This window comes from Hoplias malabaricus, chromosome 10, assembly GCF_029633855.1.
Source record: "Hoplias malabaricus isolate fHopMal1 chromosome 10, fHopMal1.hap1, whole genome shotgun sequence".
NCBI classification, from domain to species: Eukaryota; Metazoa; Chordata; class Actinopteri; order Characiformes; family Erythrinidae; genus Hoplias; species Hoplias malabaricus.
The window spans coordinates 19,753,916-19,770,161 of record NC_089809.1 but is presented as its reverse complement, the minus strand read 5'-3'; the positions used below and the strand labels follow the sequence as shown (position 1 = coordinate 19,770,161).

At 42.8% G+C, this 16,246-nt stretch overlaps 1 protein-coding gene across 1 annotated transcript in view; it reads left to right on the top strand.

The window, feature by feature from the left end:
• The window catches only part of si:dkey-225n22.4 (collagen alpha-1(XXI) chain), a 106,067-nt gene that overhangs the window by 61,919 nt on the left and 27,902 nt on the right, over nt 1–16,246 (top strand). Inside the window, exons 19-21 of the mRNA XM_066683329.1 lie at nt 12,731–12,786; nt 15,138–15,219; nt 15,383–15,436. Of these exons, the coding sequence (XP_066539426.1) occupies nt 12,731–12,786; nt 15,138–15,219; nt 15,383–15,436 (192 nt within the window). The remainder of the gene's footprint in view (nt 1–12,730; nt 12,787–15,137; nt 15,220–15,382; nt 15,437–16,246) is intronic.

Genomic DNA, 16,246 nt, shown 5'->3' with positions numbered 1-16,246 from the left:
AGGTGGGGTGCACTAAACGCTCATGTAGGGCTTTGCCGACAAAGCATTGCATTGCAGCGTGCTGAGTTTTACCATATGTATAAACTTTTTCACTATGCAGTTCATGTGAATTGTGATTTGTAGAGTTTTTCACTTTAGGAAAGTGGTGGTTTTTTGCCAGAGATTTCTGAGAACCTCTCCTGTCACCCAGAAATAACTCAGCCGCAGATCACAGTCATTGCTTGACAAATATAAACCTGAAATTGATGAATGAGGTAGACTATGTTGATTACTGGGTACTGTCTTAATCACTGTGAGAGCTTATCTTCTGCTACAAATTACATTCTGAATGGAATTCATCAATTTTAATCACAAACTCCCATTGTGGAACAAGTAGGACACAAATGATGAGTGAATATTTTGGATTTACCCCACTTTTTTTTCAAATAATTTTTAAAGAAATCAAACATGAGTGGTGCAACAGGTAGTGTCACTGTCACATAGCTCCAGGATCCTGTGGTTGTGAGTCTGAGCCCTGCTTGAGCCTGGGTGGACTCCAGATCCACCGCGACCCAGAACTGGATGAGCAGTTACAGACAATGAATGAATAAATTAACCAATAAGTCCAAATTATTAGAACACAGAAAAAATGTGGATATGGCTTGGCATGGTTTGTGTTTTAATTTTCTGTTAATTGTGCATTGATACAAGTTTTTAGGCACTAATATTTTAAACACAATTCACATTGTTTCATAGTTTGTTTTTGTGAATCAGTTTAATTCAACTGAAGCACAGTCAAAACAGAGGTCTTCTTTGTTACAATCCATGTTGTAAAAAGCATAATGGTGCTTGAGCAATGCACTGTGTAAAAGTATAAACAACATTTGTGGGTAAAAAATTAAAAGAAGTAAAAAAGATATGTTGTTTTTCTCAGATATTGGTCCCTCACAGTGAACTGTTTAATTAGAAAAAGGGGTTTGTAATGTGTATTCAAAGTATGCTAAGTGGAGCTCACTGCTAAAAAAACAGATGCACTTAATCTATGTAAGAAGAGGACCACTAAATGTTCTGTAGTGTAACTGTATGTAGGAGTAAACAGCTGTAGCTGGTGTCCATCAGTATTTCAGTGTGCTTTAACGATATAATTATTTACCCTAAAAAACTGATCTGTAAGCTGCTAAAGTGAATTGCTCAGGACTGCATTCTAAAAATAATAAATAATTTCTTATGAAGCTTATATTGTCCATTATAACGAAATGCAAAATTTACACCTTAAAGACAATATAGATTAATCATGATTACCTACACGGTGTGAGGTGATTAATCCTGATATATTTTCTACTTATTTTTATTTTTATTTTTTTTACACAGCTTGTTTGTGTAGTTGCAAAAGTCAAAAAACAAAAGCTCAGTGTATTCTCCCAAAGTCAAAGCCACCAGATACAGCAAAAGTGAAAGTGTTAAAATTGGACATGCTTGACACAAGGATATTAAATATAAATATTGAAGCACTGAAGGTAATGAGAGAGATTAAGGCCTGTACTCATAAGGGGAGGTATGATACAGAACATATTGAGATTTGTGCAACAGCAGGTGACTGAGTGTGATAGGAACGATGCACTAAGAAGATCAACAGAAGTAATTTGTCTGATTTTGATCTAAATTTCCTTCTGAATTTTATCTCTGCACTGTGCATCTGGTACTTTCACGTATTTCTGAAAATTGTTGAGGCATTTGTCCTTTATAAAAAGTGTTTACTGATAATATTTGCCAGTGCTGGTGCAGTGTTCGTCCTTGGTCACTATTACCCCCTCCACACACACGCCTTGGCTTTGGTACCGTATAGTTACGGTTATATGTCTATTTTCAAACCTCTGCATCTGCCTCAGCAGCTGTACGCCAACAGAAAAACCTTTCTCTCTCTCTCTCTCTCTCTCTCTCTCTCTCTCTCTCTCTCTCTCTCTATTTTCTGACCCACATTTCCTACATCATATTCTTTATCTCTCTCATCTCTTTACCCTCTTTCCTTCTTACCGTCTGCTTCACTCATCTCCACTTTGTTATCCTTCCATCTTTCTATTTTTGCTGCTCCTTTTTTCCATTCCCTGCTTTTACCGATTGCCCACCAACTGCTGCTTTTAAATCCACCCCTCGGGCTCTAAACTAAGTTGGTGTGCTGTGCTGCTTGTACACATTTGCTTCTAAACATTAATTCTTACTGTCGTTTACCACAAAAATATGTGTCCTCTAATCTGCCTTTTATATATAGACATTTTTTGACATACAGCAAATAACTGCTCAAAGTAAGCAAAGCTCCACTTAATAAAAATATCTACTGATCAGTTTATTTTCGCACTGATTAATTACTGCCTGTAGTTCAAGGAGGTGGTCATAATGATATGGCTGATTGGTGTATAAAAAAAAACACACACACACACACACACACAGACACACACACACACACACACACACACACACACACACACACACACACACACACACACACCAATATCAATATGACCACCTCCTTATCTCCTACACTCATCCATTCTCAGAACCCCATTGCTGAGGGCATTTGGAAAGTTATACAATTCCAATCTAGAGCCCGTTGCTCTGCATACTTTGTATGACCACCTTAACCCTGTTCTTTATTTGTCAGGACCCCCACAATAGCAGGCATAATTTTAAGGTGGAACAGTGTGTCCATCAAAACCAGCACCCTGCCATCTACAAATGATGTAAACAATGTCATTTAAAAAATCAAAACAAAAATCTTTTAAATGGAGTGTTGGTTTTGATATTTTTTGCTGTTAGGACAAAATGTTCTTTTTAGCTTTTTACTTGTAATAACCTTGGCTGTGGGCACTTTTTATTGCTGGTTGCTGTTGCTAGGTTAGAGGTGAATAAGGCAGAGTAACATGTGACATTACTGGATGCTGCTGGACTCATAAAATGCCTCCCAGCCAATCATATTGCGAAGTCAAAATTTATTGCTGGATAATTATTATAATAAAACAGTTATTTGCCCCCTCCAGGGTATATTCCTGCCTTGCACTCAGTGATTCCAGGTAGGCTTTGGACCCACTGCAACCCTGAACTGAATAAGCGGTTACAGACAAAGAATGAATGAATGAAAACATTTATTTAAAATGACACATTCTGAGAGTAGAAAAGTGATTTTTCTTCACAGTAACTCATATTGCTAAGCATGACTTTATGCTGCAGTTACCTCTTGCTACTTACAGGTAACTGCAATTTATTCATTACTGTGATTTTATTTGTATTAACTCACTCCCCCAAGTTCTACTACATAACAATCACTGTAAGAACATAAATATAATTCTACAGATTTTTCCTGGTTTTAAGCTTTATATGTGGTGTAGATCTTTTTCACTGGCAGATAATTTAGATTATGAAATTAAATTATGCTTCAGGAAAATTCAAATTAAAGCGTTCCATTGTAGTAACTGCTCAGAATCAGAGTCAAGAAATAGGTTCTAATAATTGATTAGATTGATACTTTACTGTACATTGTTCATAAAGCTAAATAACACATACATTATACTTTTATGATCACTGATGTATGTAAATACATATTACAACATGTATCATTTGTTAAGACACTTTTTAGGGCGAACCTGATTAAAACAGCCTTTGTGACAGCTGGTTAAACTCTTTAAATGTGTCTATGCAGATTTAAGTCAGAAATCGTTAAAGGCTTATAAACGATGGCCTACAATGAAGTGTTCAGTTATAGCAGTCTATTAGGTATATTGATTATATCCAATATTATGTCAACATATTGCCATGATATAACCATTTATACCGCGACACTGAACTGGATAAGCGGAAAAGATGATAATGTTGATGATGATGATAACCGTTTATATAGTCTTCACAATACCAATACCTAACCAATACCTTACATTTAAACAATCCCTTATATCTCCAATGTGTTCCAAAGCATGCTGTCTTTGGTTTCAGAAACAGACGTTACTAATTATAATCATACACAGGATAAGATTTAAAAAATCCTATGCCAATCCATTACAGCTTCACATAGAGCCCACTTCACTCTCTTCCAACCTGCAGCCACAAAATTTCTGTTGTTTGAATCCTACACCTCAACACTAAGGTTGCCCTTAGTTTCCCGCCCCACCAGTCTCACATGTGCCTGCCACCCGCATTCCCTCACCTCAGCCGCCAAGTCCGTTTACTTCAGCTTCTTCCTTTTCAATGCTTCATCTATTAAATGCTTCATCAAATGGAACTGTTAACTCTATGAAATAAACTATCCATTTGCTTTCAGAATACAGCCCTATGTCTGGCCTCAGTGTATTTAATGTGTAGTTAATGCAATGCACTCTGGGACCTGAAACACACATTTGTGAACATTTCCTCTCATGTACAAACTTAACTATTTTATGACTCCTCAATGCATTAACCTCTAGGCTGTCCAACAAACATGCTAAAGCCCTTAGCACCTGATTATGTCTCCCTGTATATCGACCCTGTGGCAAACTATACTAACCAGCTGATAGAATATAATTCAGCATACCAACACCTGTACATAATGTACAGCTAGGGTCTTCACCTACCCACTGTCCAAGATTTTGCAGTGTTGGAAGGACATTGTGAGTTGCTCCCAGCAAAACTTAACATGACTTGCCTCCATTGCCCACATCTCTTGCCAGGAAATCTTCCGCTTCTCTAGATTCTCCCACTGGCTTTGTTTTGCCTGTGACACTGCTATTGCATACCGTGCCTCCTCTTCCTGCTTGTGAATAAAACTAGTCATCATTTGCCTTCTCTCTGGTGATGTGACCTTACTAAAAGCTTTCCATGAATCACCTGACCCAAGGACTGCTCTTCCGCATTGTATTTGGCCAATCACATCCTTTAGCTTTTATGAGTTCCTGCCTGCACGGCAACTTTCGGATTCCACTTCCTTCCTGCTTTTGTGACTGACACTGCTGCTTTTACCACTGCATTCGATCCTGCCAAAATCATCTCATGACTCACCTTTGCACATTTAAATTCCTAAACTTGTGAGTGGTAACTCCAATACCCCACTTCCTTATTACGTTGTTTATAACCCTTTCCATCCTCTCTACTTCTGTGAGCCACCTAATATGAAGCAGTAAGCCAAACTGCAGACGCCACAATTTCAACTTTCCTGGCAAAAATGAACTATCAATGCTATTAACAGCCTTCATCAGTTAAGCTTTTAGTACCATAATTTGCTCAGTATAATTTAGCACTGCGCTGTAAAATCTACCTAAACTATTCACTGGTCTCTCCAGTACTATGGGGATCATTCAATCAAAACATTTTATTGCTCAAGTTTTCCTTTGACAATCGAAAGACTTCTAGACTTTGGTTTAACTTTCAGCCTAGCCAACCTTAGATTATCTTTATCTTCCCCAGCAACCGCTGTGTGCAAGGCACTTTAGTCATCAGCGTCGTCATGTCATCCATGTAAGCCCTAATTGGGGGGAGCCGAGTACCGTCATGCAACCTCTCCCTGCCTACGACCCATTTAGAGGCCCTAATTACTATCTCCATTGCCATTGTAAATGCTAATACTGAAATTGTACATCCAGCCATTATACCTATTTCTAATCTCTGCCATGATGTAGCAAATTCTCCTGTGCAAAAGCAAAACTGAATATGCTCAAAAGATGTTTTAACCATCCTAGTAACCTTAGCTGGCACCTGGAAGTATTCAAAAGCTAAAATTTTACTTTTTTTGTGGCCTTTGATTGGCCTGTTTTGTTTCAGTTGAGCTTCCAAAAGAGAGAAATGAATGTAGTCTATGAGATAACCTCCAATTGTAAATGCTAGGCTGAAACCTGCTCTTTTGGGTTTACAGGACATTTAAAAAGGAAGGAAACCACAGGAGCTGCTTGTAGGGTTTGGTTTTGAGGCCAAACTACTCTCCTCCTCAGCATCATCCACAGAGCTGTAAGATAACTGGGCCTCTTTGGCTGCTTTCATGTGGCCTCTTGGTTTTACAGTGGTGGAGTGTTGCAGGCTCATTCAGACTGCAATTGCCTCAAACATACACACAGACACACACAAACACACACACACACACAGTGTAATGCTACAGCCCTAAAAACATGCGCGTCCCTCACGCTTACATGTGTTACTGCATTACTGCGATCCATAAACATACATGAAAACATCCATAAATGCTATTTTCACATCCGTTCCACTTCTTAACCCACATCATTTATCATTCAGCTCCAAAAAACACAGTAATGTCCAGTAAACTTGACAGAAGTCTGGCACAAGAGTTCAGTTTCCTTGCTGGGGAAATGGGACAGTATTTGTCTTTGTTTTAAAATCTGAAAGGCCACTTCACTATTCGTATCTGTTTTCCAGCAGAGATGGATAGGGTAGCCAATGGTAAAAGTGCCCTCCCAAAAGTAACAGATAGAAATACAGTAGCAGCTCAAATAAACTGCACTAGAACTATTAGAACTGCAGTGGAACCACTAAATCCAGCCAGCCTCAATCAGCATAGAAACCAGAGGCATTTCTAGGTTCTCATCTTCGGAATTGCATTTTATTTATCTGAGAAAATATAAAAAGTAAAAATTGCTTTTTCTAAACTGATTATGTAAACATGGCCATAATTTAATTTTTAGAACTGTGAGCGGGTGCTTGTGTGGGATGGGGACACAAAAGGAATACAATTACAGAATCCAGCTTTTGTCTGAGGATGAGAGACCATTACCCTGTGGAAAAAATAATTAAACTCTGTAAAGAATGAACAAAAATGATAGGTGGTAATAGCTTTAATTGGATGGCTGAGAGCAGCTACAAACAGGTTTTGCAGTTCACTAAACCATGTCTGTACTAGTGTGGGAAGAGTTTGGGGGAAAATGCGAAGGAGAATAATTTTGATGGCCAATAATAAAATTACTGAAAATCTGGACTGGAAAAGGCCAGGTTTTACTGGGGAAACTCTTTCAACTCTACTGGGGAATCATAAATATGTCTTTACATGCTGCTTTTCTACATTCAAATATATATATTATAAAATGACTTATGTTTAATGCTTAAATAAAGTGTGTTTCCTGCATTAAAAATAACAGGATGCGGAAACATAATTTAAAATGTAAGCAGTTACAACCCCTCTCTGTCTGTCAGTCTGTGCACATGCTTTACTTTCTTGTAATCCAGGAAAATAACATTACTTGTATGTGAATCATTTTAGGAGGTCATTAAGCGGCAAGTACAGAAAGAGCTGGTGTAGTTCACTGCACAGTTTGCTTTTTCTCCATCGTCTTTGGATCAATTTGCTTGAGAATTGGAAGACAGCAGGATCATGCTGAGCCCATGTTGCCAATTTACACCCATTTCAAACACCCTTATCGTTTTCCTTCATATCCCATTTCTCATTCTTTTGTGTGTAGCTGTAGAATACAGACCCTTTTTACTTGTTGCTGAAATGCTTGATTGGCCATAAATTGGTTTGAAATGAGGAAAAGACTAAATGCACATTAAACCTTTAGATCCCAGCATCGCTCTGATTACAACTATTTGTCGATCTAGATCCGAAACGGCACAATGATAGATGCCTTATAAATATTTAAGCACTTGCGTTTCGTACAAATTCAGCTCATTTACAGGATTAGTTGAACTTCATTAACCACCGATGAATGTAGTAAAAGGCTTTTCAGTTCAATGTACCTTTCATTAGGTTTCAGAGATCACCTAAATTGAAGGCTGTGCTACCATTAAAGTAACTGACAGCTCCGTTGATGGAGCTGCTGAAGATTACATGGGTTTTAATCCAAGTTAGTTAGTTTTGTGTTGTTTTATCCACATAAAAAAATAAATATATGTGACATTTGTTTTCCAAAACAGATTCCAAACCTGAGCTCTTTGAAACAAACTACAGATTCCATAATCATCAGACTGTCTGACAAATTAAAAAGTCATAATGGCACCTGATTTTAAGCCGACTTTTACAAGCAGGCATTTGTACTGCCCACACGCTTCCTAGAGATGCTTTATTTATCATGGACAAGGCTTTACATGGGTGTGTGAGGGGTTGTAACCACCACCTTGTAATTTGGGGTGAACCGAGTCTTCTTTGAATGTTACAGATTCCTCTCATCATTGATTTTTACTTGTAATTTGGTCCAGTAATGAAAGAGAACACAGGTATAATAATTTGGTTTCTAAAGATGGCTTTGATTAAAAGATCATTAAGCAGTAATTTCTGGCCTCAAAGGCTGATATCTTACATTCCACTGTCCACTGAATTATTTACAAATCTCCATTACACACTATCCCAATATAGCACGAATGCACAGGCACGGACAACATAACGGATGGCCTTATTTCTTCCTCAGTGCATTATGTGACCAGGTGATGTGTTAACCCACCTATAGGGATCATATACTGTACACACATTGAACACCTCATGTTATATATGTTTTAAGACGTAAGTTATAGTTAGGAGCAATCAATTGTCACAGCATGCCCAAACGTGTGTCACTTTTACAATGAGCTGCTGTGTCACGCCTTCGTCCTGTCAGTTTGTTGTCCCCGCCATGTGCTTTATTTGCACATGGCTCCGTTTTGTTTATGTTCGAGTCTCCGCCTTTGTTCCGCCTCCTCGTCCGTGTCATGTGTTACCCGTCCTCGTTATCTGTCCAGGTGTGTCTCGTTTGTCTCTGTATTTAAGCCCTATTGTGTCACGTCCTGTTTGTCGTACATTTTGATTCACATTCTCGTTTGTCATGTTTAGTCAGTCGTGTTTTCAAGTCTGTCCGTCTGTCTCCACAGTTTCTCCTTTCTCGTTTGTTTTGTCGTGTTCTCCGTGAGGTCCTGTCGTTTAGTGTTATTCTCCTTTTCGTTATATTCCAGTTCTCTGTCTTGTTGTTTAGCTTAATATGTCTAGGTTCATCTCTGTTTGTCTTGTTGCCGCTGTTTAATTAAAAGAACCCGTGTTTTAGCGAATGCGTCCGCCTTCCTCAATCCGCCCCTCGCTCCTGACAGAATGTACGACCACAAGGACGCAGCTAGCGCGGATTACTACCTCAAGGGGTGTGCCGTTCGCCGGACTCCATTCCGCACAGGCCCCAAAGATCCTGTGGGGGAGGCTTTGAAAGCGGCCTCGGAATGGAGTCGCCGGCTCCAGCTCCTGCCTGGCGCTGTTCCGGATCCTATAGCGGTGGAGTCGACTCGGGAATCGAGTCGTTGCGCCAGCGGGAGTCGAAAGAGTCGGCGGAAGAACCGTGCTGGAGTTCCCCCCTCGACGGAGGATTACCCCCTCAGGTCCGGGGAAATTTTTGGGGGGGCGTTAAGGGTAGGGGCTGTTAGCCTCACCTCCGTACCTCTGAGGCCTGAGGCTAACAGGGGCGCACCTCGAGGTGATCTGATGGGTGCGCCTGTGAAACCCCCTAAACCCTTTACAGCTCCAGCGCGAGCCCGGCGAGCAGCACGAACTCCTGTCCTCGAGAGCGCGGCTCCTCCTGCCGCGCCTGTCTTCGTTAACGCGGCTCCTCCTGCCGCGCCTGTCTTCGTTAACGCGGCGCCTCCTGCCGCGCCTGTCTTAGTTAACGCGGCGCCTCCAGCTGCGCCTGTCCTCGAGAGCGCGGCACCTCCAGCCGCGCCTATCTTCGTGAGCGCGACACGCGCCTCTCCAGTCTTCGTGGACGACGTCGCAGATTCATCTGCCTCCGTGGACGTCGTCGCACGTTCTTCAGTCTTCATGGACGTCGCTGCAGGCTCCCCTGCCTCCGAGGACGACGTCGCTGCAGGCTCCCCTGCCTCCGAGGACGACGTCGCTGCAGGCTCCCCTGCCTCCGAGGACGACGTCGCTGCAGGCTCCCCTGCCTCCGAGGACGACGTCGCTGCAGGCTCCCCTGCCTCCGAGGACGACGTCGCAGGTTCCCCTGCCTCCGAGGACGACGTCGCTGCAGGCTCCCCTGCCTCCGAGGACGACGTCGCTGCAGGCTCCCCTGCCTCCGAGGACGACGTCGCTGCAGGCTCCCCTGCCTCCGAGGACGACGTCGCTGCAGGCTCCCCTGCCTCCGAGGACGACGTCGCTGCAGGCTCCCCTGCCTCCGAGGACGACGTCGCTGCAGGCTCCCCTGCCTCCGAGGAGGACGTTGCAGGTTCTCCTGTCTCAGTGATGGCGGCACCCGCCGCTCCAGTGTCCGTGACTATGGCGGCTCCCGCCGCTCCTGTCCCCGTGACTATGGCGGCTCCCGCCGCTCCTGTCCCCGTGACTATGGCGGCTCCCGCCGCTCCTGTCCCCGTGACTATGGCGGCACCCGCCGCTCCAGTCCCCGTGATGGCGGCACCCGCCGCTCCAGTCCCCGTGATGGCGGCACCCGCCGCTCCAGTGTCTGTGATGGCGGTACCCGCCGCTCCTGTCCCCGTGACTATGGCGGCTCCCGCCGCTCCTGTCCCCGTGACTATGGCGGCTCCCGCCGCTCCTGTCCCCGTGACTATGGCGGCTCCCGCCGCTCCTGTCCCCGTGACTATGGCGGCTCCCGCCGCTCCTGTCCCCGTGACTGTGGCTACGGCCTCTCCTGTCCCCGGGACTGTGGCTACGGCCTCTCCTGTCCCCGTGACTGTGGCTACGGCCTCTCCTGTACCCGTGACTGTGGCTACGGCCTCTCCTGTACCCGTGACTGTGGCTACGGCCTCTCCTGTACCCGTGACTGTGGCTACGGCCTCTCCTGTACCCGTGACTGTGGCTACGGCCTCTCCTGTACCCGTGACTGTGGCTACGGCCGCTCCTGTCCCCGTGACTGTGGCTACGGCCTCCCCTGTCCATGTCCGTAGGTCGGCCCGAAGGACTTCAGGGCCGATCCCCAGAACTGTGCCCAGGCTGGTTCCTCAGACTGCCACACAGACATTAGCCAGTCCTGGGCACCCCCCTGTTACTTTGGTTCCATTGTCTGTCCCTGTCCTGGTTCCCGTCTCTGTCCTTGTCCCTGTACCCGTTTCTGCCTTTGTGTCTGTCCCGGTCCCTGTCACTGTGTTTGTGTCTGTCCCCCTGAATGTCTTGGTCCCTGTTCCCCTACCTAGTCCAGTCCAGTTTCCTGTGAGTCCTGTCCAGTTCCCTGTCAGCCCTGTCCAGTCTATGTTTCAACCCCCTGTCCAGTCTCAAGTCTCGTCTCCTCTCCAGTCCCCGTTTCAACCCTCGGTCCTGTCTCCATTCCAGTCCCCTGTCCTGTCTCCTGCCCATGTCCAGTCTTTGGTCCCCAAACATGTCCAGTCCCCTGTTAGTCCTGTCCAGGCCCCATTTCAACCCTATGTCCCGTCTCCTGTCCAGTCCTTGTTTCAACCCTCTGTCTCGTCTCCTGTCCAGTCCACTGTCCCCAAACATGTCAAGTCACGGTATCCATCCCGCGTTCAGTCACCTGTCCCGTCTCCTGTCCAGTCTCATGTCCAGTCCCCTGTTAGTCCTGTCCAGTCTCTGTTTCAGACCCCTGTCCAGTCTCATGTCCAGTCCCCTATTAGTCCTGTCCAGTCCCCGTTTCAACCCTCTGTCCTGTCTCATGTCCAGTCTCCGTATCCGTCTAGTGTCATGTCACCTGTCCTGTCTTCTGTCCAGTCACATACCCCTGTCCAGTCTAATGTTCCTGTCCTGTCCAGTGTCTTGTCACCAGTCTCTGCTCCCGTCCAGTCCCAGCACCCGGTCCTGTCGTCAGTCCCGTCTCCATTCCAGTCCCCTGTTCATGTCCAGTCTTCTGTCCCCAAATGTGTCCAGTCTCCGTATCCGTCCCACGTTCAGTCCCCTGTCTTGTCTCCAGTCCAGTCTCCCGTCAATTCCCATGTGTCCACTCCTGTCCTGTCCAGTCCGTTCTCGTCTCTTGTGGCCCCCCTTTGTCAGTCTCCTGTCATGTCCCATGTCCCGTCTAGTATATTCGGTCCTGTCGTGTCCCCAGCTCCTGTGTCTGTTCCCGTCCTGTCCTGAGTCCTGTCACCCGTTGGTTTGTTGTCCTGTCTTGTTTTCCGTGCCCTCTCCTGTGCCAGCTCCTGGGGGGTTTAGGAGTACGCGCCCAGGAGTTGCGCGTTCTTGGGGGGGGCATCTGTCACGCCTTCGTCCTGTCAGTTTGTTGTCCCCGCCATGTGCTTTATTTGCACATGGCTCCGTTTTGTTTATGTTCGAGTCTCCGCCTTTGTTCCGCCTCCTCGTCCGTGTCATGTGTTACCCGTCCTCGTTATCTGTCCAGGTGTGTCTCGTTTGTCTCTGTATTTAAGCCCTATTGTGTCACGTCCTGTTTGTCGTACATTTTGATTCACATTCTCGTTTGTCATGTTTAGTCAGTCGTGTTTTCAAGTCTGTCCGTCTGTCTCCACAGTTTCTCCTTTCTCGTTTGTTTTGTCGTGTTCTCCGTGAGGTCCTGTCGTTTAGTGTTATTCTCCTTTTCGTTATATTCCAGTTCTCTGTCTTGTTGTTTAGCTTAATATGTCTAGGTTCATCTCTGTTTGTCTTGTTGCCGCTGTTTAATTAAAAGAACCCGTGTTTTAGCGAATGCGTCCGCCTTCCTCAATCCGCCCCTCGCTCCTGACATGCTGAAGTAAGTCAAAGTCAGGTTTTTGTGAATGTGACAGAATTGTTATATTAATTTATGGATATAGGTCAGATTCATTCACAGCGTAAAATATACAGTTCAGTCCAGATCCCAACACAGATTACAGCTGTTCTGACCAATTGCGTCTCCTGGCACATGACAGTGTAATTCTCCTGTCTGGATGTTACTTGTTCCAGATGCACTCAGATTGGAGACGTTGAGGTGAACAACATCTTTCAGAGAGCTATTTTTAGTAAGTGCTGATGGTGGATGGAGGCCTCTTGCTGAGTGTAAATGTAGTATGGATTACAATGGATCGATGTTAACCCTGCATTTGAGCAGAAAATCATTCAGGGCCATGCTTCTCAAGCTGGCTCTCTGGACCCCTTTGCCAAAGGCATTTTTCTTCAATCCCAGATCATTTTTACCGGGTCAAGTAATCAAGGATGCAGGTAATAATGTCTGGAGCACTAGAATAGAGCAAACCCTTGTGGACTGGAAACCCAGAGGACATTGTTGAGAACTTTTCTTGGTTTAGGCTGCTTGTTGGAAGAATTGGGCAGAGTATGTTGAACTCTCTCTCTCTCTGAAGCTGTGCTTTGTAATGGAACGGTAGTGTGATTATAATGCCTTGTTTGGCTGCCAAAATCAACGTTTTTGCCTGTGTAATTAAAAGAAACACACACACAGACGGCTAATACAGAGAAATCAGCTCCCACGTCACAAGAACTCACTGTAAGACTTGCTGCAATTTCAAAAGACAATAACAAGATGAATGAAATCAAATAAGAAAATGGTTACTTTTCACAGTAACAAAAGGCCTCTGCTGAAGTTCATTGAAAGGAGGACTAAACTAAACTTCATCATTATGAAAAGGAAACAAGTTTTATGTTCAAATTCAGGGTCTTGAATTGCTGTATTACAAAGCAATTTCACTTTCAGAGGCACTTTAGCTTCTGTAGGATATTATGGCACTACATCTGGCTGACACTGCTAAACCTGCTGCCAATCTCCTGGTGGAACACAACAAATCATTTATAGAAAGTTTAACATGGCTTGCACTTTTTGTAATGTATAACATTCTGAGAGAGTCTACTGCACCTACACCTACTATATACATTTCCAGGAAAAATAGAACATCTATAATTTAGAAAGAAACGTATGAATTACAAATGATTCTCATTTATCAAAGATGTTATAGTCAAATCTGGTTGTAAAATGAAAGCAGGCAAATGTCACCAGCTATTCATGTCTCATGACAAGTACATGTGCATGTAAATGTAAGCCTAATAATTTTTCTTTGTAAAAAAAATGCTTGATTTGTGTAAGATATAATAAGAGCTCAGGAAATAAAAATCTATACACATGACAATTCAGAACATGTTCCATTTTCACATTGTATGAAATGTTCATAATTCAGAAAATTAGTACATCATACGTCATTCAGTCATTCAGCCTGTTTTCATACAATGTTAAGAAATAAGGGCCAATAGAGTGGAAAAACATAAAAGGTCATTGGAAAAATTTTATCAATCAAACATTGAGGTGCTGTGCAGTTCCTCTCGCAACATTACGATGGATCTGTTTCTCATTTTTTTTAAATTATTTATTTATAATTATCTAATCTGGTCCAATTTACTATCTGTAAAAGTATTGTATTAAGTATTTTGAATGAAATGTAGACATTTTCTGGCAAGTAATATCAATTTATCAAATAATAAAAATATTTGAATATTTTATATAATTTCTTTATTTAATAACAGTATATATTCAATAACAGAACGTTTTTTTTAACTACAACACTGCAGCAGTTCTTTTGGTGTTGGATCATGCTTTGTTGGTTTTTTGTAATGCTTTTTTTTCTAAGCTTTGGTGGAACACATAGTTCTGTGTTTTGACAGGACCCAAATGAACAGGTTGTCTTTCTGTGTGTATGTGTGCATGTGTCTACATATGCATGAATTGTGTATGTGCATAATTGCAGGCTTCCAAAGTTTTGCTGCAGTTCAGATTTACGTGCATCTCATTGGTGTTTTCCTACCGTAAAGAAAAGCTTGGGTTCTGGCACTTTTTATGAGCCTTGAGAAGGTGGAAGATCTGGATGTAAACAAAGTCATAGACAATTTTAATCACCAGCTTTCTGTCCAGCCCAACATGCCTCAGATATATCAAAGTGTCTATCGGCTTCCCACACTTTTGGAGCTGCCAAAATAGTTAGACACCTTGTTGTCTTGATATTATGTATGACTAATCTGACTACAGAATATTCCGCATAGGAAAATGAGGAGTGCTATTAAAAATTATGAAAACAGCTTAAATACAAATACAACACACAGTGGTCAGAATAATGAAAACGGTTTCAGTTCTTGACATTTTCTGCTTGAGCAAAATTGTCTGCTCTCTTTATTGCTTTGTCATAGTGGCCGTGTCTCATAATGAAAGACTTGGTTTTATGTGTCCAGTGAGACTTGGCGCTTTGCAAGAAAACACACACTCTGGAACTTAAATAGCCTCCTGCTCTCTGCCGCTGTTGGCTGGACTGTGAAAACAGAGACTTGTTTAACTGTTAAACTGCCTTAATTGCTTGTTTACTCTGCCTTGCAGATGAACTTATTGAGCATCTGGCTAAAGGAGGGTGGTCCCCTCTTAAAAACACAATCAAAGACAAAGACCCCTCTCCATTCACGTTTGAGCTTTGGAGCTGATTAATGATGTCTACTGGTGACTGTGATGCCTCTCACTACTGCTTTTTATGATCTTTATTGAGAGTACTCTTTAGTAAAACTGGCTTAAATTGTGTGGAACTCTGAATAAATAATCATGCTCAAGTGTTTCTTTCTCTATAACAGGGTGATAAAGGAGATATCGGGTTGCCTGGCCCAAGTGGACCACCAGGACCGCCAGTAAGTTTCCTTCCTTATTTCACTTTACATGTTGCTGAGCTGTTATATATAGCAAATGCATCTTCTTGTGTACTGTTATTATTGTCTGTATGCTGTATTTTATTCATTTAATGACTTCATCATATAGAGTACAGCTAGAGTATAGAGTATGATTAAGAGAGGAATAATTAACAGTAGATAAATCTCAAATGAAGTTTTTTGTGTTGAAGACATGTTCTACAAAATTATACGGGAAAAACAATATCTGTAAATGTTACGGTGAAAAACTGTAAAACCTTAACAGTAAATGACGGTAAACTCTAAAAAGGTTGAAAACTGTGAAATACCGTAAATAATTTTATCAGCCGAAATACAAATTTTTACATATCTTTACTGTAAAGAGGAGCTGAGACTCATTAGGGAGCTCTTGGCATGTCTCACTGCTCCATATTTTCAGTGATTTTCAGAGTTTCTTTGTTTTTCTCTGTCTTTGAGACTTTTTGATTTTGGGTTGCATTATTTGGGTGATTATTTTGTGTATTTGTGTGTGAGTGTTTGTGTTTCTGTGCATTTTGTAATGAGACATGTGTTGGTCAGGAAAGTTCACAGTCAGCCTGTGTTCCAAGTGCTGGAGTGTGGCACCCAAATACTGCACATTTTCTTTACTCCTTTCAGCAATACCTGCCTTTAAGGGCTTAATACAGGATGCGGTTTGGCTATATCTAAATATGGCTATATATGCACTATGGCTATATCTCATAGTGCCATTATTTATATATATAGTCTCCATTCTCTCATTTGTCCCATTATTTACATGTTATTTTTATGGCA